Here is a 23,817-nt window from a genome sequence, read left to right as displayed (position 1 = left end):
ATGATCAAATGACTTTAGCAATTAAGAACAGACCCAGAATTAACAATTACTGGGGTTGACTCTAAGATGAGGCCTAATTCAGATATGGGTTTCTTTTTTTATATATATTTTTTATTTATTTGTTCATGAGAGACACAGAGAGAGAAAGAGAGGCAGAGACCAGGCAGAGGGAGAAACAGGCTCCATGCAGGGAGCCCAATGTGGGACTCGATCCCGGATCTCCATGATCATGCCCTGGACCGAGGGCGGCACTAAACCACTGAGCCACCCATGCTGCCCCAAATATGGGTTTCATAATTGTTTTATACAATTTAGTTCCTAATATATTTACTTTTCCCTTTCACTATTATCAGCTTACACAAAGGCTAAAACAACAACAAAAAAATCCAACTATCAGGTACAGCATGCCAAATCACCATTCATTTTCTCCCAAATAAAGATACACACAACAGTGACATATTTTACTGTTTAGATTCAAAATTATTCTGCATCTGCTTCTTCCCCAGAGCAGAGGTCCCCTATGATGACTTCTTGTTAGATTTTAAGAAAAATTCTAAATCTTTCAATCTTCCCCATGGCACTATACCCCCATGGCATTGCACCCACTAGTGCGTTTACTAGTTAAATGAATGGATGAATGTATGAATAAATTGGGAATGAATGAATTTTAGAAGTAAATGAAAAATAGAAGTTTTTTACCTAAAACTATACACCCACAGATGGTAGCCATAGAATTTTTCCACATTAAGAAATCAATTTGCTATATGTTTTAGTTTTATTTTTTTGCCAAACTATGTTGTCTTTTTAAAACACAGCCTAAATCTATTTATTATTAGACTTGTCATTTTTCAAAGTTGGTTTTGTCAGCTCCCAAGTATAAGCACAGCAAATATAGTTTTACCTGTTCCCAAGCATCTAGCAACATGACATCATCTTCTGCTAAATCATCCTGGGTGAACTCTCCTGGAACCTCTTCAATCTGAAATGTATGAAAAAGTTTTATGATCAAACAGTGAAGCAGTAACTTTTCTAATACACAGGTTATGAACACACTGTATTTTTTGGAGCACCACAAAAATAAAGCCTGATAGTCATTTTTTGGGTTCTTTTTGGATAATAAAGGTTTAGATAATTGTTTATCTGCTTTCTCATGAATCACAAACTGATGGAATCTTATCTGGGAAGCACAGTGCTTCATATAAACACTGCACCAGAATGCCTTAGGTAGGCTATCGCACATTTGTGACAAGCTGCTTCACAGATTTCCATTGTCTTTCTAGTCCCTAAAGACACTGAAGTTTATGCTCTAAGTATTAAATTTGTCTTTTATTTTGTAGGTCAAGGTTATTATCATTATTTTTTAAAGGTTTATTCATTTATTTAAGAGAGAGAGACCACAAGCAGGGGGAGGAGCAGAGGGAAAGGGTGAAGCCTCAGACTCCCCACCGAGCACAGAGCCCTACTTGGGGCTTCATCCCAGGGCCCTGAGATCATGACCTGAGCCCAAATCAAGAGTCAGTTGCTTAACCAACTAAGCCACCCAGGAGCCTGGTCAAGAATATTTTAATAAGATCAATAGGTCTGGTCATTTTCTAAACCAACAATTTTTGCCAAGATGATATAATATTCCATATGCAAAGCTTTATTATAATTATTTTAAATGGTTAAATTGTGTTCTCTGTAGTTGACATTAAAGGTTACTGGGAAGGGTTAGTTTAATGCACCCACTACCAGTGGCAGATATTTATTTGAAGTCCAAAATTTTTAAAGGATTCTGGATAATGAACCCCCTGATTTTTAGGAAAATGTAGCAGATCAGATTACAGTTCTTAATTCTTTTCTCCTTCCCTCTGCTGTGTGACTCTGTAGTATAGTTGAATAAGTGGAGGTGCCCTCAGCCTTGGCCATGTCATATTAGCAAATGTGACTCATCAGAGGCCCTCTTGCACTCCTGGGCTCAGTCACTGGAAAAACAGGCATGAATCCAACCTGTAGCCCAAAGGAGAACCTCCCAGCTGGGCCTGGCCCAGGTAAATTTGGTCCCAGGCAACCTGCAGCTTCATATTTGTTGTAATCTGATAAAGCTTTGAGACTGTTATACAGAAAACAAACAAAAACTACTTACAGAAGGCAAAAACTTAGTTTGTATTGTCTTTTTTATGGAATATTTACCAATCACAGAGTGATTTAAAAAAGCAAAAGCTTTAAATATCACTTACTCCATATAAAGCATTATTCTAAAATCTTTTATATGAACAACTAATTTCATATTCACACAACCGAATGAAGTGGGTACTAGGATTTTCCCCACTTTATAGATGAGAATACTACAGCACAGAAGAGGGTAAGTAACCAGCCAAAGGTCACATAGCCAGTAAGTAGTATCACCAAGTAAGTGATACTGCACAGGCAGGTGGGATCTAAAACCTGTGCTTTTAACCCATAGGCTCTGCTGTCTTATGTGAATCAATATGTCTAAAGTCTACTTTCTGATTATGATAGCCAGATCAAATACTTGTTAATGACATTTTTCCTTAAATTGTGAAGGGAATGGTCAGAGTTACAAATATCAAACAAGAAAATGAATAGGTGTAGGGGAAAGTATATTTCCCTTAAATATATTAAAAAACAAAGACTAATAGATTTTTTTGAACCTGACTGAGAACAAAGCCTAGGTATTATTTTTGTAAAACCTATCTTCATTGGAAACAAGCATGTCATTTACAGCAATATTAGTATATAATACTAATAAGAAATTACAGAATGATTAGTTGAAAAAGAAGTCGTTTGGATGCCATATCAAATTAACAGTTAAAAGAGTAAAATAACATTATTTGTAACAAGTTTCTAAAATTCAGGGATTTCCTAGGAAGTAGTGAGCAATTGTGGTGCCCAGCAACCAAATATTTATCACAATTCAAATCTTTAATTTGAATCTTAATTTTTAGGTCAAATCACTTATAATCTTCAAATGTGGTTTAAACATGAGCAGTTTCTTCCTCAAAAAATCTAGCATGTCAAACAGAAAACAGAATTTTTATGGTTAAAGTGAGATGAGAGAGCTGTACTCCAGGATATCTTGGAGCCCAGTATAAAATCAGTCCTGTACACCAGATACTTCAAAATGCCTGGAATTCAAAGCCTGTGTGTGAATGACTATAAAATAGAATATTCTTGCTGATTTCAGTATATTTGCAGGTGTGTATGTAGCTTTCAATGATTCTGCCCAATGATCATAATATTTTCATAATATTTCTAGGCAGTCAACGTGGTGAAACTTTTTATTCCCTGGGAAACTGAAGTGTAAAACTGACACAGTTTGATCAGAAACTACCATGGTTTCCCACAGAAAGTGTCAAATTATTAAATCAGTAAATCCAACCACATGCATATTCATACAGCAACAACCTCATGCTGACACAGGTGCAAAGTAGCTGCTATTTTTAAAAGCAGCTTTATTTATATAGTACTTTACAGTATTCCTACGTTTTGACATCCATTACACCATTGACTCCTTTCCTGTGTATGTGTGTTCCTCACTCTTTTTTATTGTAGTTAAATACATATAACATAAAAATTATAATTTTAATCATTTTCAAGTGTGTATGTATATATTCACATATTCTATAGCATCCACCTCCAGACATTTTCATCTTCCCAAACTGATTTCCACACCTACTAAACATTAACTCCCCATACTTACTTCCCCTCACTTCTTTCTTCTTTTTTTAAAAACAGGCATTTATCTAATTTCAGAATTACATGTAAGATAGACCTGTTTCAGTTCTTTCCACAGTTTTGCTTTATTGCTTACCTGTTTTCCTATTTTGTTTAGGTATCTCATACATTTTTATTTTATTTTGTTTCAATTCTATTTAAATTCAATTAATTAACATCTAATGTATTGTTGGTTTCAGAGGCAGAGATGATTCATCAGTCTTATATATACCCAGTGCTCATTACATCACATGTCCTCCTTAATGCCCATCACCCAGTTACCCCCCCCCCACTCCCCTCAAGCAACCCTCAGTTTGTTTCCTATGATTAAGAGTCTCTTACGGTTTGTCTCTCTAATTTCATCTTGTTTTATTTTTTCCTCTCTTCCCCTAAGCTCCTCTGCTTTGTTTCTTAAATTTCAATAGGATTAAGATCATATGATAATCGTCTTTCTCTGATTGACTTATTTCACTTAGCCTAATATCCTCTAGTTCCATCCATGTCATTGCAAATGGTAAGATTTCATTTTTTTGATGGCTGAGTAGTAGTCCTATACGTATACGATGGAATACTACTCAGACGTCATTGACTCTTAAAACCACCGTCTGTAGAGCTAAGATTATCAACTGCCGTTTGCAGATAAGAGGGCTAAAACTGAGAATCACAGCAATGACATGGCTGAAAAGTGTTAGAGCCACACCAGAATGCCTCTCCCAATGTTGTTTGGTTCTACCCCAGTATTTCGCAAGACACTCACAACAAATCTTCCAGTTTTATTAGAGCAGCCATAAAGCCGAGGCGGGTGGTCTTCAGCCTGTGTTTCTAGCAGTGGAGAGGTCTGGTAGTCTTTTTTCCCTCCAAGGGAATTCCAAAATTCCTCTGTGAAAAACACAATGAGTTATCCATTGCATTTCCAGGAGCAGAGAGTTGGTCTTGCCTTATTTTTTTTTAATAATAAATTTATTTTTTTTGGTGTTCAATTTGCCAACATACAGAATAACACCCAGTGCTCATCCCATCAAGTACCCCCTTCAGTGTCTGTCACCCATTCACCCCCACCCCCGCCCTCCTCCCCTTCCACCACCCCTAGTTCATTTCCCAGAGTTAGGAGTCTTCATGTTATCTCTCCCTTTCTGATATTTCCTACCCATTTCTTTTCCCTTCCCTTCTATTCCCTTTCACTATTATTTATATTCCCCAAATGAATGAGGCCATATAATGTTTGTCCTTCTCCGATTGACTTATTTCACTCAGCATAATACCCTCCAGTTCCATCCACGTTGAAGCAAATGGTGGGTATTTGTCATTTCTAATAGCTGAGTAATATTCCATTGTATACATAATTGGTCTTGCCTTATATTAACAAATGATATTATTTCACCTTGACCTTAATGTCAAGAAACTACTTAAATATAGCAGGTATCTTCACCCACTTTTGCAACTAATGGAAGGATTTGTAATGCCCTATAACTGCTTTGAAGGTCTTATTTATGAAAATAATGAATTATATGATAAGCAATTGTACCAAACAGAAGTCCTGGCTAGTGTCCTTGACACTGCAGTACACACCTGGTTCCTTGCCTTCCTGAATCCTTGTGGTTTTGCATTTGAGGACACTTGCCACATACTCAGCTCCTTTCTCCTCCTCCTGGCTAGCGCCTTTTCCTATCCAGATATAGCCATTGTTTTGTCTCAGTTTCAAGACAAAAACATCATTGGAATTCAAAGACTGTGCATCAACATCTACCTAGAATATAAAGAAAAATGACACAGTGATTCAAATTCATTGTGACTCCCTCAATAAACATGTCTGAGAAACTGTGACAGGGACAAACCATCCATCACCTTCTGTCCTGATCCCAGGGTGGCACTGGGACACCACTATGGCCTTAGAAATACCAGTAGCACCTTGCTCTGTATCACTTTAATGCTCAGCTGCCTGCAGAGAGCAGCACAGGGCTCTAAGAATAAAAGTAGCCAAACTTAAGTAACAAGTAACAAAGATAATATTCAAAGAAACCATAAGAACAAGTATGGGCTATGATTGATGTTTTGAAAGTGGGTGTAATATGCATAAATGATATACATAAAGCAAAGATGTTCAGTTCTTCTCTCCTGAAGAAAGTTTTCCAAATAACCAAAGCGACACCTACCCAAAGCAATCTACAGATTCAATGCAATCTCTATGAAAATACCAACAGCATTTTCCCACAGAACTATAACAAACAATCCTAAAATTTGTATTGAACTACAAAATACCCTGAATAGCTGAAGCAATCTTGAAAAAGAAAAACAAAACTAGAGGTATCACAATTCCAAACTTCCAAGGTATACTACAAAGCTGTAGTGATCAAAACAGTATGGTAAGGTACAAAAATAGACACAAAGATAAGTGGAACAGAATACAAAGCCCAGTAATCAAGCCATGCTTATAAGGTCAATTAATCTTTGACAAAGAAGGCAAGATTATGCAATGGAAAAATTCTCTTCAACATGTGGTATTGGGAAAACTGGAGAGCTAAATGCAAAATAATGAAATTGAACCACTTTCTTATACCACACAAAAAAATTAACTCAAAATGGATTAAAGACCTAAATGGGAGACCTGAACTACAGAATTCTTAAAAGACAGCACAGCTAGTCATTTCTCTGACATCGGCCATAACAGCATCTTTCTAGATATGTCTCCTGAGGCAAGAGAAACAAAAGCAAAAATAAACTATTGACACTACATCAAAACAAAACAAACTTCTACACAGCAAAGGAAATAACCAACAAAACTAAAAGACACCCTACTGAATGGGAGAAGATATTTGCAAGTGATAAATCTGAAAAAGGGTTAGTATCGAAAATATTTAAAGAACTTAAATAACTCAACACCAAAAGAGCAAATAATCCAATTAAAATTGGGCAGAAGACATGAACAGACATCTCTCCAAAGAAGACATCCAGATGGCCAACAGACACATGAAAATATGCTCAACATCACTCATCATCAGGGAAACGCAAATTAAAACCACAATGAGGGATCACCTCACACCTGTCAGAAGGGCTAAAATCAAAAACACAATCGTTGTGCACTGTTGGTGGGAATGCAAACTTGTGCAGCCACTGTGGAAGACAGTATGGAGGTTCTTCAAAAAGCTAAAAATAGAACTACACTATGCTCCAGTAATAGCATGACTGGGTATTTACCCAAAAATCTGAGAACACAAATTTGAAAGGATTTATGTGCCTGTGTTTATTGAAGCATTATTTACAACAGCCAAATGATGGAAGCAGCCCAAGTGTCCAATGATGGGTAAATGGATAAAGAAGAAGTGGTGTATATATATAATTCAGCCATAAAAAGCAAGGAGATCTTGCCATTTGACAACATGATCTATGGAGTATAATGTTAAGTGAAACAAGACAGAGAAAAACAAATACCATATAACTTCATTCATATGTGGAATTTAAGAAACAAAGCAAATGAACAAAGGGAAAAAAAAAGAGACAAACCAAAACAGATCCCTAACTATACAGAACAAACAGGGCTACCAGAGGAGAGGTGGGGGGATGAGTGAAATACACGAAGGGGATTAAGATTACACCTATTACCATGAGTACCTAGTAATGTATAGAATTGTTGAATCACTATATTGTACACCTGAAAATAATATAATACTGTATATTAACTACACTGAAATTTTTTTAAAGCTACCAAGGGACACCTAAAAAATCATAAAACAGGGACTGGAGTCCAATGTCGGCAAAGAAATAACAATGCAAATTCACTAAAGGGTTCTCTGGGCTCTGATAAATTGTAACTCAAATTGTGTAAGACTTTAGCAGATTAGTAACACAGCACTGATATGTCCCTTTCTTTCAACCAAGAAGCTGTGGCCACTGTCTGAGATCAGCTAGGTTAGCATAGTTCTGCTCTCTATGGTCACAGAGAAATGAGAAGGACCCACTTGGGCCCAGGCTTTGGCCTGAAGGGGAGGCTGAAAGTGCAACATCAGGGCAGGGCAAGCATGTACAGTCACAGGCCAAAGGTCCTATGATGGCCCTGTGCCTTCACGCCTATAAACTTGTGATTCTGTGACTCTGTGTCAGACTCTGTGAGGACCTCTGTCTGACCACATGACTATGTGACTATGACAGTATATGAATGACTTTCTGCACCACTGAGGGACTCAATGTGATGAAGAAGAATCAGTGAGCAAGCCTGAAATGCAGCAGCCATGAGAGAGGAACAAAATCAAGGGTGGAAAAAAAAAAATCAAGGGTGGTGTTCTGAGGCCAAGGGCTGAGGGAGTTTCAAGAAGGAAGTGATGCTGAGCTGCCCAATGATGGTGTTTCATCAACTGAGTTGAGCTGCCATTAATTATGTGGACAGCTGGATTTCACCAAGTTCATCAGAACCCTATTCCCAGAAAGAGCACTAAAGGAGGAAGAAATAGATACTAGAAGTTTTATTTTGATTAATATTTTTATTAAAGTATACTTGACATACAATCTGTTGGAAATGTTAAAGATGTGTTCCAGGGGTTGGTTACAATCATCTCTTTTTTGTAGGAACAAAGCCTTTTGGACTAAGAGTCAAAGGAATCTACCAGATGTGATGATGAAGACTAATAGGAACCAGGATTGCCAACTTCTCATCCCAATGTCTCCTTATTGCTACAGAGCAAAGAGCTCGGATGATAGACAGGGTACAATAGGCCCCCACACAGAGCAGTGTGACATCAGGAAGGTAGTTCCAAAATAGGACATTATAAAGCTTTAGCTTCCCAAGAGATGAAAATAGAAAGCTTTACAAACAATGATTCTGATGAGCAGATTTCAGACAGGAGGGGAATGTGAAGGACAGTTTGAGAGGCAGCAAGCAAACAAAGGAACCACATCATAAGCAGCTCACATGTCTCATAAAAAACATGCATGCCAGAAGAGACCAGGAATGCAAGGATTCTCACTGACTCTTCCATCTAAAATCAGCTGAGAGTGCCTGCAGAGGAGAGCTTAATGGTTAATGTCACAGATTAAAAAGTGTATATATATCATAATTGAACACATGAGAATCTGTGTACAGAATGTTCTAGATGAGGTCAATACATATGACAGCATTTAAATGATATGACTGAATGAGAATGCCATGGAGACGGCCAAGACTGAGCATTGGGGATTTGGAAGACACACAGAGGAGGAGAAGCAGAAACTGGATTGGCGTGAGAAGTGGAGTGAAAACACTCTTCAGAAGTTTGGAGGAAATCTTGATAAGTGTGGTGCTTCAAAGGTCTTAGAGAAAAAAACAAAAAACAGTGTTTCAAGAAGCTAGGGAAGAATGATTACGGCAAAGGCCACTGGAAGCTTAAGGAAAGAGGTCAGAAAGAGGTTTGACTCCGTTAAAGGCAGGCATGAGGTAACAGGCCAGAATGAGAGGAGAAGGGACTTAACCATGAAGGGACAGGGAGTGAGTGAGGACAATGCTTTGAGGGCCTGTGCTCTTAAGCAGGACGGAGAAAACAACATGACAGGTGGGAAGATCAGGGTTAAGAGAGTTTTTAAAGGAAGACGGGAGTGTTTTAAAGGCATGCTTGCATTCTGAAGTAAATGATCCGGAGAGGAAGAATGCGCTGCTGATACAGAAGAGTAAGGAGATCACTGCCCACCATAATGATGAACTGGAAATGAAGTAAGAACACGAGACCAAGGGAAACTCAGGAAAGCCCTTAGGAAGGCAAGAAGGCAGGGGTTATGGACAGAAGTTGGAGGTTCTGTCCTCAGTGAGACAATGGCTGAAGCCACCATAGAATAAGAGAGGAAGGACTGGCAGCTCCATGGATGGTGGCACCAGGAAGCTAAGGGAGGAAGAGTCTGATAAGAAGGACAAAAGTCAAAGAGGCAAGAGTGAGCCAGGGGAGTACCCCACCCACACCCCTACTTGGTAAGAGGACATTGGGGAAAAACAACTATAGAGGGCTGCATGAGACTCTGTGTCCTCAGAGGACAGTCACAGAGAAAGAAGGTAATGGGGGAGGCTGGTTTAGAGAAGAGGTTGCAGGTGGAGGGTATGCCATGACCTGCCCAGTGTCAAGGGCTTGGCTGAATGGATTGTGTGAAGGGGAGGGTTGGCGGGTGGGTCCGAATGTGGGGGTTACAGAATGTGTAGGGCAGTTTAGGTATGACTGGAGAGCCTTGAGATTTCTTTTTTTTTTTTTATAAATTTATTTTTTATTGGTGTTCAATTTACCAACATACAGAATAACACCCAGTGCTCATCCCGTCAAGTGCCCCCCTCAGTGCCTTGAGATTTCAATGGTGACTGAGGTGTCTGGGTCATGAAAGGTAATGGATTATCTAGAGGTCAAAACACTCAGCCATTTAAACACCCGGGCCCTACTGGCTTGTCCATACCTGGAGGTCTTCTTGTCTTCTGACCTGTGATATGGGGTTTGAGTTCTTTGACAGCTGCTGTCAGAGACAGCTTATTTGGACGGTTGAGTAATGGCTCTGGCCCAATATAGGGAAGCTTGCCTTCCGCATTTGTTACAGTTTTACCAAGAATGGTTTTCCCTCTCAAATTTTCTCTGTGTGACCACCTGACCATCACCTGCCATCCATCTTCCTCCAGGCCTTTCAAGATAAAGCTTCAATTGCCTCAGGCCCTTGACCATTTGATCTGCTACATTATTCTTAAAATTCATTTGTTTTGATACAATGCAACTGAAAAGTGTGAGAGGGCTGGTCTCTACAGTTAACTTTTTACTTGGTTCTCCTGCTTTTGTTTTTTTGTTTTGTTTTGTTTTTGTTCTTATGCGAATAATGGATTAATTTTCAAAAGACAGGGAGTTTACTTGACAATTTTTTTGAAGACTCATATTTGTTAATGGCTCAGGTCCACTGGGAAGTCCATAAATAGGGCCCGTTCTATTGAATGCATGACATTACCTCCATGATTCTGGTGATCGATGCCAGGTTTCTTCGGACTTGAAAGAGGCGTGTAGGGGGAGCAGGTGCCTGACCTCCTTTCTTTGATGTTCCATTCTTGTAAATAATGAGCGGTTTGTCTTTGAACAAACTCAGCAGGTGAGCAGGCTCTTTGCCTTGGGAGACTCGGATCTGGGAGGGCGGTGGATAAAAGAAATGTGATGAAGGGCACAACGAAGGAGGGTTCTATTTCCACATGTGTTATTTTCCTTTTAGAAAACAAAACAAAAAATAAATAAATAATCCAGAGCAGGAGGCATGATGATTATCAGATAATATGGGTTAATGCTAATCAGGCACAGTGTTCTTGCTAACTTAAGAGTCTTTGACTCCAGACACAGTACACTGAGCCATTTCTTGTAGGAGGAAATATCACCCTACTGCACCACTTCCTGCATCCAGAAAGTATAAAGTCGTGAGTGTGTTCATGGCCATCTTCAAAAGAGAAAAAACAACAAAGTGCTGATGTAAGTCACTGTAAAAATTACTCTTTCTTCAAGAGCACCCACATTTGATAGCTGTGTAGTGACACTCTTGTTTCTGAAATGTCTTGGATCTTGTTCAGAAGATAAAGAGATGTGCATTTAAATGCTTCCAAAAATAAGATGACACCAAAGCATACTCATTACTTGTACATATCTACAGCTATGAAATGAAAAATTATAACATAGCCTCTAAGCATCAAAATCTGGCAAAAATAAATACAATATATTTTCTACTTTTTATTCATAGAAATGGTAATAGATTTGCTTAATACAAGCACTTTAAAATATGTAATATAAGGACTTTTCAGGATAAGAAAATTGAAAAAAGTAAATGATAAATTATTTAATTTCACCTATTAGCTTAACACCAGATATTGGATTAGAAATGAGTTTCCTATTTCTTTTTTTTTTTTAAGATTTTATGTATTTATTCATGAGAGACGCAGAGAGAGAGAGAGAGAGAGAGAGAGGCAACAACACAGGCAGAGGGAGAAGCAGGCTCCATGGACTCGATCTAGGGTCTCCAGGATCATGCCCTGGGCTGAAGGCAAGTACTAAACCGCTGAGCCACCCAGGCTGACCGAGCTTCCTATTTCTTACATAAATTATTGATGCAATTTTTTACATAGTTCAACTTTTGTGTCAGTTCTCTATATTTTTTCAATTATTTTGCCCAATGCTAAAAATGAACTGTCTTACACACCTAGTGTGTCTTTTTCTAGAAGCCAAGTAAATGAGAATGCTGATGCACATACCATAGCAGAGAGGTCTAAAGAACGTTGAAAATAATTAACTTTCTTTCTTATTTTATTAAAAAAAAAATTAAGTAAATTCTATACCAATGTGGGGCTTGAGCTCACAACTGCAAGATCAAGATTCACATGCTCTACTGACAGAACCAGCCAGGCACTCCTTACAGATATCTTCCAATTAGTAGACATTCAAATAAGCAAGTAGTAACTTATGAAAATGTCTTTTAAGTCACAAGGTTAGCTAGGATTACCTAAAAAACTGTTGTTGGCTTGGCATTTCCTGTAACAGTGAGAAAATTTCAACTGCCAACATAAAAAAAAAGATGGCCCCTGATTAAGACCCATTTTCCACTGCTAAATTAAAATAAAAGAGATAAAAAGTAAGTTGAAAAACTTTCACTACTGCTAATGTACACTACAAAGAATTTTAAAACAGCAGTACAGCACTGGAGCTGCTTATACATTATTGTAAACTACTGCCATCTAGTGATTAAACTAAACATTACCATTTCATTGTGAATTTAGGATTCAGTGGGCTAATATTTTTTTTTTCCAGTGGGCTAATAATTAATGGAAATTCATTCACTGGGCATACCAAATATTTTATCACAAAAGACAGAATTTATAAAGGACAATGTAGATCTTCAAAGTTTTTGCATATTTTGGTAAGGAACACTTTAAAGATCAATTCCATGACACTGATGTCAGTTCTTAACTAGAAATATTTCTTCAAGGGGATCCCTGGGTGGCTCAGTGGTTTAGCACCTGCCTTCAGCCCAGGGTGTGATCCTGGAGTCCTGGGATCGAGTTCCCATCGGGATCCCTGCATGGAGCCTGCTCCTCCCTCTGTCTGTGTCTCTGCCTCTCTCTCTCTTTCTCTCTGTGTCTCTTATGAATAAATAAAATCTTTAAAAAAAAATTCTTCAAGAAGTGAATGTAACAGTTCATGGGAAAGTAGAGTTCAGTGCATTTTAAAAATTCAGTCATCTTGCTAATTTATAAAAAAAATTAAAAAGTTTATATGAACATTTACATTTAAATTTAAATTGCTTTATATATCCATTAACAAGCACCAAGACAGGAAAGAAACCAGCCAGAAGACCAAATTTAGCGGCCACATCTTAGATTCTCTGTACTAAAATATTTGACTTACCTCCCTATTTAATTATTACCCTTTAAGAAGTAAAGACACATTTACAATGATTTGAAAACTGGAAAGTGATCACCTGGAAATAATAAATTGGGTAGAATAGTTTAATGTCAACTGTCAATTCTTTGGGTTCCTTAGATCTACTAATAGCTTTTTGTTTTTAGTTTTGTTTGCTCTCTCTTTTCCAGAATCTGAGAGAAATAGTATGGCATTAAAGTAGGAATATTTAAGTTGCAAAATGAAAAAGATGCAATATTTAGAAAATGTCAAATTCCCATCCCAACTTGAGAGGAAGGCTTTAACTAATCATCTGGCTAGCAAAACTTTAACTTGCATGTGCTCTGGGAGTAAAACTATCCCAACCTGCACAGCCTGTCCTCTGAGGGACCTATCCAACTGAACCGTCAGGAATGCAGATGTTGTCAGTTCGTCTCGTGTGGCATTCGCTCCTTGCCTGGAGGAACCAAAGTAAAATAAATTAGTTTGTATTTACGTTTTTAAGACTTTCTAATGTAGGCATTTCAGAGACTTAAGTCATTATGAAAGATCAAGATGAAACCGTTTTGACGTGATATACCCACGGAAGCTATTGTTTTTTGAAAGTACTAACACTGAGCCATGGACTACCCCTGTGTGTTGCCTAGGACTATACATGATAATTATATTTCTGTCCTCATTTTATAGAAAAAAATATTGAGGCTTAGCTCCTTATATAACATAGCTAAGTAATCAGGGCAGTCTCATTTCAATTTGGAGCTGCCTATTTTGGGAAACCATCTCCACAGTAAAAATAATATATTTGAGTAGAATATGAGCCTCATCTGTTAGGCGGATATTAGAAGCATCCTATCATTACATGAATATTTGGTGACCATAGTAACAAATGTCTGGACCCAGAAAAATCAAGAAAATAATCATCAGAAGTAGGTAGTGGAGTGGCCCTGTTTTGTCATTCTAGCGATTCTTTAAAGGAATTATCAGTAAAACCATAAAAGTGGCTTAGTTCTACCAGAGACCCAGATAATAAGGGCCAATAAATCAGTTCATTCAGTTCATTTCCAATTTCTCTTTCTAAGGTAGCTTGTGATTATATCTCCAAACTCTAGCTTAACCTGTAAAGCAACCTTTGGGAGATCTGCTTGTTTGATGACTTGGGGGCGGGGGGGGGCGGGTCGGGAGGGAAGCCAAAGCATTGAGCAGTTTCTTTCTAGCCTATTTTCTCATCTCTGTCTCACTAGGGGTTAGCAGGAGAAACACTAATCCTGGAAATGGATTTGAGAAGTTAACCAAGGCACCCAGGTGGCTTAGATGGTTTGACATCCAACTCTTGATTTCAGCTTGGGTCATGATCTCAAGGTCATGAGATCAATCCCCACAATGGGGGCTTGAGAATTTCTCTGTCTCCTTCTGCCCCTCTCCCCCCACTTGCACACATGCTCTCTCTTTCTAAAATAAATAAATCTTTTTTTTAAAAGAGGTTAACCATATCTTTTCTTCTGAAATTTTAAGAGTGACCTACTTGTCCAATACCCAGAACAGATTAGCAATAACCTCCCATCCTGGGTAACACACACATATACATACACACACCCCAAAAACACTGGGTACAGGAAACATGCTTTGTTTATATCAGAATATTTCATTGCACCAACAGGGTGAAATGATATAAAAATGTTCACAATGCGGGGGGGGGGGGCAAAAAAAAAGGGACATGCTCACAAGAAGCACATATTTGAAAGAAAATAAAAAATGTTTTCCCTAATAAAGACACTCATGAAAATATAGTCCTTTAATGCTAATAGCCTAAATTTTCAAGGAGCCTATAATGTGAACAAACACTTCTGTGAACCACCAGGACCACAGAGTGGGGAGTAACAGAGCTGTGGGTGACAGCTGGATCTGTTACCACTTGTCATTTCTCTGACACATCTGCAATTCCCCGACTTCTCTGTTTCCTCTTTTTTTCTGTAGAAAAACACTCAACTGACTATAGACAGTATCACCAAATTTTTGTTTCAATTCCCATTTTTTTTACCTCTGAAGTATTTCAACAAGCAAACCTGGAAAGCCTCACCAAACTTCCACCTTTGGACACTCTCAATAAATTTTTCACTACTTGGGGCACCTGGGTGGTTCAGTGCTTGAGTGTCTGCCTTTGGCTCAGGGCATGATCCCAGGGTCCTGGGACTGAGTCCCGCATTGAGTTTCCCATGAGGAGCCTGCTTCTCCCTCTACCTATGTCACTGCCTCTGTGTGTCTCTCATGAATGAATAAAATTTTTAAAATGTTTTTCTTCACTATTTACCTTTTCTACTCCATGGCAAAGTGACCCATGCACCCAACCACACAGATTCAGACCAGTTTGCTTTATGGATCTCTGATGCAGAGGGTTAAATATGCTACTGCAACGAATACATAATAAGGTTGCTCTTTATCTCTAGCTTTGAAAATCTATGTTTGGGTGCTGGGGGTGGGGAGGAACAGTCTACTTTGACAGGATTTCTTCTTTATAAACTTTTGGCGCTTGTTACAAATTAAAAATAAATGCTGCATGAAAATGGAATTTATTGCTTTGAGAGATTCATCATTGCCATTGTTCAACAATATTTGTTTAATTTCAATTACCTGACATTCCAGAGAAAAGATCACTGCTGAAATGTTTTTTCACCCTACCATTTTAGAATATAAGTGGTTTCAGGAATAAAAACAATAACATATATGTGTGTTCAGTAGTTAATTCCAGTCCTTCACCTTCTGCTGTGCCTCCTGGACTTAAACATTTGCACCCCTGCACCAAAATTATCACATTAACTGTGAAGTTGTTTAGTTTGAAAGATAATCTTCAAGAGATCTGCTTATTTTCTAAATATCTCTTCACTGTTCTCATAGAAGCTTTGAAGTCCTACAAACCATACAATGTTAACAAACTTCTGTATTTAACATCCATGATATTAAATGGCAAAGACTCTCAAAAGGACTCTCAGGTATCTAACTTATATTCTTGATATTTTATAAAAATCAATTCTCATCATAGAAAACCCGAACACATAAAATTGAAAAGAACAAATTAAATGATCTCTCCCTCCATCCCAAAGAGAGTAACTATTAAGAGTGTGGCATATTCTCAACTTTTCCCTTTGAATATTTTACAGTGAGGGCCAAACCTGCTCTCCTCCTAAGTTTTCTATCTCAGTGAATGAGACACTACCCACTTGTGCATGGACTAGAAATCTGGGGTCACCCTTGATGTGGTCATCTTGTTTCCCATAGCCAGTCGTTCAGATGCCAACACCTTAATACCACACATTGGTATTAAGTTCTCTCCCTGATGCTTTTAACACTCAGTTCTGGCCACATTCTCATTCAGCTGGATGACTGCAACACATTCCCAATGGCCTCCCCTGCCAACGATCTTCTCCTATCAGTCCATTCTCATAGAGATGTCAACCAGAATAACTTCTCTAAGAGGAAAGCCAATCATACTACTGCCCTGAGCAAACTCTTTGACTGGTTTCCAATACCCTGAAAATAAAGTTCATGCTCCCCAGACACTTACAAGGCCATTCACCGGTTGGCTCCTTCTGATTTCTCCGATTTTATCTTTTGCTCCCTAACTTTGCTTGTTACTAATAGATGAGAGCATACTTTCTCTGCATTGCTTAGAAAAACCTCTCTATTTGCTGGCCTGCCTCGCTGCTACTTCTGCTTCTACTTAGATGTCCCTTCTTCTAGGAGCCCTAGGAGTGGGCTTAGAGGTCTTGTCTTGAATTTCCCAAAGATCAGCTTGATTTTATCTTAAAATACTTCATACTTTATTGAAGTGCCTAATCACCTGCTTCCTTTAAAGTGTAAATTCTTGAAACACAGGTCATATATTTTTTTTAACCACTCTATCTTTAGTATGTATCTAGCACAGTGCTTGCCACATAGAAAGTGTTCAGTGAATACTTTCAAATAATTTGAGAAATAGTAACTGCATTTAGCATTGATCATCTGATTTCATCTGCTTTAGTTATATCCACATAGTTATTCACATAGATTGCAAATTGTTAATTTTTCAAAATAGTCTTTTGAATTCCTTGTTTAGTCTTTCTTGTTTGATCTAAGTGCCACAATCAATTATATTTTTCATATACAAAAGAGACTTAAAGGATACCTGGGTGGCTCAGCAGTTGGGCGCCTGCCTTCCGCTCAGGTCATGATCCTGGGATCCGGGATCGAGTCCCACATCAGGTTCCCTGCAAGGAGCCTGCTTCTCCCTCTGCCTATATCTCTGCCTCTCTCTCTCTCAGTCTGTTTCTCTCATGAATAAATAAATAAATCTTTAAAAAAAAAGAGTTAAGACGAAGACTAAGAAACAGAATGTAAAAGAAAAGCTGACTGAGAACAACTGATTATCCCTACAAATGCCATGCTTTGCACAAATACTTTTCTGAATTAAAATTTTGGAAGAGGAAATGCCAAATGGCCAAATACCAAGGTATAGCTGCACTCAGCTTTAGACTTAAAGAGAGCTATAGATCAAGGTGTGAGATGTTGCTTCACCAATTACGACAGTTGTCAATGTGGGGTAAATTACTTAATCCGTTTGATTCTCCCTTCCCCTTATTTTTGAAAATAACACGGTTGTAAGGAACAAACATAATAAATGGAAACATCTAGCACTTTGCTAGTACAAACACGCTGCTCCAAAAAATGGTTGCTATGAAGATGACACCTTAAACACAGAGTTAAATAGCTAAATACATTAATCCTTGACAGAGTATGATGGGAACCATTGCCTAAGGCAGTGCAGTGCCTGTTAATCATGAAAGTGCATGTGAATCATCTGGTGATCTTTTTAAAATGCATGTTCTACTTTAGTGGGTCAAAGGTGGGTATTGGGATTCTACATTTCTAACTAGCTCACTGATGATGCTGATGCTTCTGGTTCCCAGACCACCCTTTGGGTACCAAAGCCTACAGGATAAAGATAATCATTCCACCTCCTGAACATGGTTGGGTTCAAGGCACTGGTCAATGTAAGTGGTAGGTGGTCACACTATAGGGATGGAGGTGAATCTGTCAACTGGTAGGACCCTCACCATGTCAGCAGAGACCTGCGTCCACGTACCACATAGGCAAAAGTAGGATTCTCTTGACCCCTGCACCTCCTACCCACACCTCTCAGTTTTATGATCTTCTTTGAAAAGGTTCTTCTTTTTTTCTTTTTTAAAGTTTTATTTCTTCTCAGAAATATTTTATTTTACCTGATTTCTGTTAACAAATAATTTGAGAATCACACACTATATGACTTGTTGCAGAATCCTCATGCCTTTGGAATAGCCCAGCATGGTGTGTATACTTAACTTACCTGATTGGATATTTCCCATTGATCAGGGCCTTGGCATGGACTCTGAGTAAACTTAACCCTCAGTTAACTCAAATCATTATGCAAAACCATATAAGATGTGGATACACTGGCATTTTTTTTTCTCTTCTATTGCCACAAATTTCATGAGGACCAAGAGTAAAATGCATCATTTTGAAACAGGGTCATAAATTATATATATCACTTAGAGGGTTTGCCTCACTGCAATTTCACAGCTCCAATTAAGAGGGACTTCTGTGAATTTTTTTTTTAATTTTTATTTATTTATGATAGTCACAGAGAGAGAGAGAGAGAGAGAGAGAGAGGCAGAGACACAGGCAGAGGGAGAAGCAGGCTCCATGCACCGGGAGCCCGATGTGGGATTCGATCCCGGGTCTCCAGGATCGCGCCCTGGGCCAAAGGCAGGTGCCAAACCAGCTGCACCACCCAGGGATCCCTGACTTCTGTGAATTTTAACAATAAGTATACATGGTAGCCAGTGCTGGCCAGCTGGAGTTAGCTTGCAAGGGAGGTGAAATATTCAACTACATACCCACTAAAAGAACACTACATTTGGATACCAAAATCTTTTCCTAGACTAGAAAGGATGATTTTTTGAAAAAGATTGATTTATTTATTTGAGAGAGTGAGAGCATGCATGAGTGGAGGGAGGGGCAGAGGGAGGAGAGAATCTCCAGCAGATTCCTTACTGAGTGGAAGAGGCAGACCCTGGACTTGTTCTCATGACCCTGAGATCCTGACCCTGAGATGATGACCTGAGCTGAAATAAAGAGAGGCTGAACCAACTAAGTCACTCAGATGCCCCTAGAAAGGATGATTTTCATCTAACCTCCTCGTGCTTATGGACAGGAGTTACAAAATATAGTCAAAAATCATACTGAAATAAAATTCCACATGCATGCTATACAAATCTCACTGGACTAACTATAGGATAATTCTACCCCATATCCCATGGAATTTAATGAAATGTCACTTTGGAGCAGAATCTGTCTTCTTTGAAACTTGAGATTTATGAAAGAGGAAAACTTACCATGTGTAGATAATCTGTCCTCCAGGATAAGTATAGAGGATAATGTAGCAGTCACCACCATAGAATTCACCATATGAATTCTGGTCAATTTCGACCCTACCATTATTTTCTACACGCCAAATCTGAAAGGAATGGAATGTGTGTACCAAAATTAAAATTTTCTTGATCTAATAGTACTTTTCAGAAGGCAAAAAATTAAAATTTTCTTGACCTAATAGTACTTTTCAGAAGTTAAAAAAAATTTTTTTAGACTTATTGTTATGTTAAACAATTTTTAAATTACTTTTCTAACTAGTTTTCAAATTAAGCAATGAGAAGAAATTTTATCAGTTTGACAATTTTGTTGACTGATTTTTTAGGTGCTTATATTTTTTGCATCCTCCATAGTACTTAGCTCAGTTCTGAGCCTATTAATACATACCGACTGTTCGATTGGTTAGTGAGAATAACATGAGACTTCAGTGGAATAATGAAGTAAAACATTCAGCCCAGAAATATATCCCTTGTATAAAATATTTCAATCCTCTGGGAGATAACTTGTTTGTTAAATTTTTTTTTTTCCCTGCGCTGTAAGGCATGAAACCAATATCTCCTCAGGCAACAGTGACAGATTGGGACCAAATAATCAATATGCCAATTGCCTGAATATTTTCAAGAGGTGCCATCCAGACATAAGACTGAAAAGATAAAAGTAGGCAGAACCAGTTTTTTCTAGTTTCTCATCCTCATCACAGATTAAAAACACTCCAAGTTGGAGAGATGAGAGTTTTAGATGAACCAAGAAAGTAACAGGAGAGAGCCTGCCAGGCACTTTGTGTATGCATGTCCTACTGGGGAGGGGGGAGGTAGATGATATGCCCCTTGCTTTAAAATTTGGAGATGAACAAGTGGCAGTGCTTTCAGAGAGAAGCATGACATCCTGGTGAGCTGAGGAGAAACAGCAGCACTGCCAGGCTAAACCCAAAAAATCTAGAGAACGTTTCCAGACTTCAGAAGTCCTGGGATGACTCAAGACATCTCAGAGACAATGTGACCTGACAAAGGAGACTGCAGGTGATGCTGGGGAGCCAAATCTGAAACAAGGTTCTCTGGCTGTGCTGAGCGTAAGAAAAACATTACCTGAGTAGGAGACAGACCCAGACCAGAAGCTGATACCCCTCGGACAATGGCCAAAAGGAGCATTTGTCCCTTGGCAGTTCCCACAACCCTTGGAGAGCTTAGATTCACACTTTGTGTCTTTGAAAAGAGGAAAAACTACTTCCTAAATCTCTCAACCATATACCTTGCTCCAAACACTGTAGGAAGCCTTGGGAATACAATGATAAAATATTCAATCCCTGCCCTCAAGGAACTATCAAGAGGGCTAGGAAGAAAAATGATCAATTCTGTAGTATTTTATGATGGGTTCTGTGAAAAATATTACTTATAGTTTGAGCACAAAGGAAGGCTGCTCCAGGGCAGAGGGAAGGCTTTTTAAAGAGATGCAGCTTGTGACTGAACTGAATTATGAAGGAGTACAGGTGGAGACTTTAGCCAGAGGGAGAAGGGAGGGGAAGAGCCCTCAGGCAGTGGAAAGGTGAGGCAGAGAGGAAAGCAAGGATCGAATTATGAAAGTTCTTGCAGGCCCAGATGAAGATCAATGTTCTCAGGAAGACTATGGAGAGCCATGAAAATATTTTATGAGAAGACGTGACATTACCCAGTTTTTATTAAGTGAGATTACTCCACAGTAGAGGGTGAAGAGAGTTGAATTAAGGAGAATTATAGGGTGTTATTAGTGTTTTGTTTTGTTTTTTTTTTTTGGCAAAAAAGGGGAATAATAAACAATTTGAATGCTCTAAAAATATCTGTGATTTTAGCACATCTGTGAATACCTGTAAGGTACAAGGAAAGGTCTAATAATGGTAGTTGGTACACTCAAAGCAATATGCCCTGACTGGACAATCCCAGTTCCAGGAGCAGGAGCAATTCTGGACCAGGAAAAAGACAGCTGGGTTCCATATCACATCTCTGAGATGATAATGAAGTGATCTTGCACAAATCACCTAACTTCCTGGGATCTTAACATACACATTGTAAAGCAGGATTGAAGGTCAGAGAGTATTTTTTCCGGCTTTAAATTTCCTGATTTAATATATAGTCACTGACCATCTTCATTAACAAATAAAATTAACAAGTAAAAGTACAATGTTTGTAGTTCCCTGAAATTACATTTCTAGGTGTACTGGTGTAAGTGGTCTTGATGAAAACAAACACACAGAAACAGAAACAGCCAAATACCTCCACTTTGCCGGAACCATCATCCACCATATTGTGCTGGGCAGCCATCTGTGGAGAAGTATGTAGTTTTGAGGCATCAAATGGAATTTGTTTTATTCGAGCCACTTTCTCGGTAACATACACTTTCCCAAAGCCATCACTCTGATCCTTCTCTCTCCAGTCCTTAAAGAACTGTTTGAAGATCGGTGTTTCCCCTCCTTCTGGAAGAACTTGAATCTAAAATTTAAAAAATAATAATAATAATAATTACAAAAAGAAAATAGAGGAAAATCATTCATCCAGTAGTGGAGAAAATACTAAGGAAATGAAAAGACTATCTTGGTTTCTGCAATGACCAATGGAAACTTAGAAGCTGGGATCCTTAAGTGAATGTAACATGGAAGGTTATCAGATTTCAAGGTAAAACAGTCCAACACTCCTTTCTGTCATAGCGAAAGTGAATGCACTGAATTTGGATGCTGGAAGAAAGAACAAAGTTCTCTCGTGTTACCATGACAGTCAAATATGTATGACTATTTTTCTCCATTGGGCTTATAAGAGGTCTGTGACCTGGAAGAAATGATCTCGTTATGTTCCTTGGGTCAGGACATAAAACTAAAGAGAAAGGATGAGGCTGAAAGACTCAGAAAAGGCGGAGTAAATAGGCGGCAGGTGTCTAAACTGATGTCGATGAAGCCAAATCTTAACTGGGAATTAGCCCATGTCTGGACAACTTGCTCTACGGACTAACTGGAAAGTGCTCTCAGTTCACCCAGCTGTGGTTGATTATCTTCACTGAAATGCTGTGGAGGAAGTAGATGGGGTCCTTTTTTCATCATGCAGCTCCACAGATGGTCTGATAGGTAGTTTCTGCAAAATTCCATCCTCACAAAATTCCAACCATTCCCTATGGTTTTAGGGACACAGGACACAATGTGACACACACATTGTGGGGAAGGAGGACTTTCATGCATATGTTACTTTGAACCAAATTCTCTCATGAGTTTTGTAGAGATATGATGAGTTCCCATGTTTTTAATTTTTTACTAGCCAGCTCATTTGCACACATACCTGGGTATTGGTGGAATAATTCATCTGCTTTAGGAACTCTTCAGCTGTCTTCATTGCAGCCTTTCTCTCCTGGGGATTAGCATCTTTACCTAAAATGGAGGACAAATGAAAAAGACAGAATTTCAGAGAGGGAAGATATCATATGATTAAGAAATATTTGTGCACCAAGCAATGAACATAATTACAACTTAAATATAACAATGAGAATGGAAAAATTTCCTAGTATGTTAAATATAGTTAGTAATATAATGATTGCCTTATATAAAAAAGACTTTTTATATTGCCCTAATGCTTTCTTTAACACTATCATTCTTGACATGATACTAGTAGGAAGAAAATATGGTTTTGATGTCTGCATTTTATATGAGCTATTTACAGATCAAGTCTCAAAAAGATAGTCTTGGGATGAGCACTGGGTGTTTTTCTGTATGTTGGTAAATTGAACACCAATAAAAATTAATTAAAAAAAAAAGATAGTCTTTTTTTTAAATCAGAAAAGATGTTTTCTTTACCTTTCCAAAGAAATAGCTGTAAATCTGAAGCACTGCTACAATGTCAATGACATTTTTTACCTTTCCATACAAAAACTTGTTTTGCAGCACCATGATCCAAAATAAAGCATTCTTCAGAAAGCAGCATTGCCATGGAGAAGGGGTTTTCTTCTGCAACCACAGTCACTCTCATGGATCCACTGGCATCTGAAACCTAATATAAAAACCATGAGCTTGTTTGCAGATAATAAAAATGTTCTAAAATTACATTATGGTGATGGTTGTACAACTCTGTAAACATAAGAACAACCATCAGACTGTATGCTTTAAATGTGTATAGTATGTAAATTGTATCTCCACAAAGCTCTTTAAAAGAAAAAAAATAACAAAAATCCATGAGCCAAATTATACCCTAAAAGGTTTTTTGAAAGTTCTTTGGACAATCAATAAAACTAAAAAACAATATACTGAATAGGAGATGATATGTTTAGATGGCATATCTGATAAAGGGTGAGTATC

General features: G+C 38.2%; 1 protein-coding gene across 1 annotated transcript in view; it reads right to left on the bottom strand.

The window, feature by feature from the left end:
- Positions 1-23,817, bottom strand: part of SCIN (scinderin) — a 73,629-nt gene that overhangs the window by 3,153 nt on the left and 46,659 nt on the right. The window contains exons 6-14 of the mRNA XM_041728089.1: positions 23,380-23,512; positions 22,808-22,896; positions 21,758-21,973; positions 19,478-19,599; positions 13,440-13,530; positions 10,651-10,821; positions 5,287-5,464; positions 4,475-4,596; positions 902-979 (exon numbers count right to left, since the gene is read on the bottom strand). Coding sequence (XP_041584023.1) covers positions 902-979; positions 4,475-4,596; positions 5,287-5,464; positions 10,651-10,821; positions 13,440-13,530; positions 19,478-19,599; positions 21,758-21,973; positions 22,808-22,896; positions 23,380-23,512 — 1,200 coding nt within the window. The remainder of the gene's footprint in view (positions 1-901; positions 980-4,474; positions 4,597-5,286; positions 5,465-10,650; positions 10,822-13,439; positions 13,531-19,477; positions 19,600-21,757; positions 21,974-22,807; positions 22,897-23,379; positions 23,513-23,817) is intronic.

The sequence above is a fragment of the Vulpes lagopus genome, chromosome 13 (genome assembly GCF_018345385.1).
Source record: "Vulpes lagopus strain Blue_001 chromosome 13, ASM1834538v1, whole genome shotgun sequence".
Classification (NCBI taxonomy): Eukaryota; Metazoa; Chordata; class Mammalia; order Carnivora; family Canidae; genus Vulpes; species Vulpes lagopus.
This window is presented reverse-complemented; position numbering and strand designations above follow the sequence as displayed.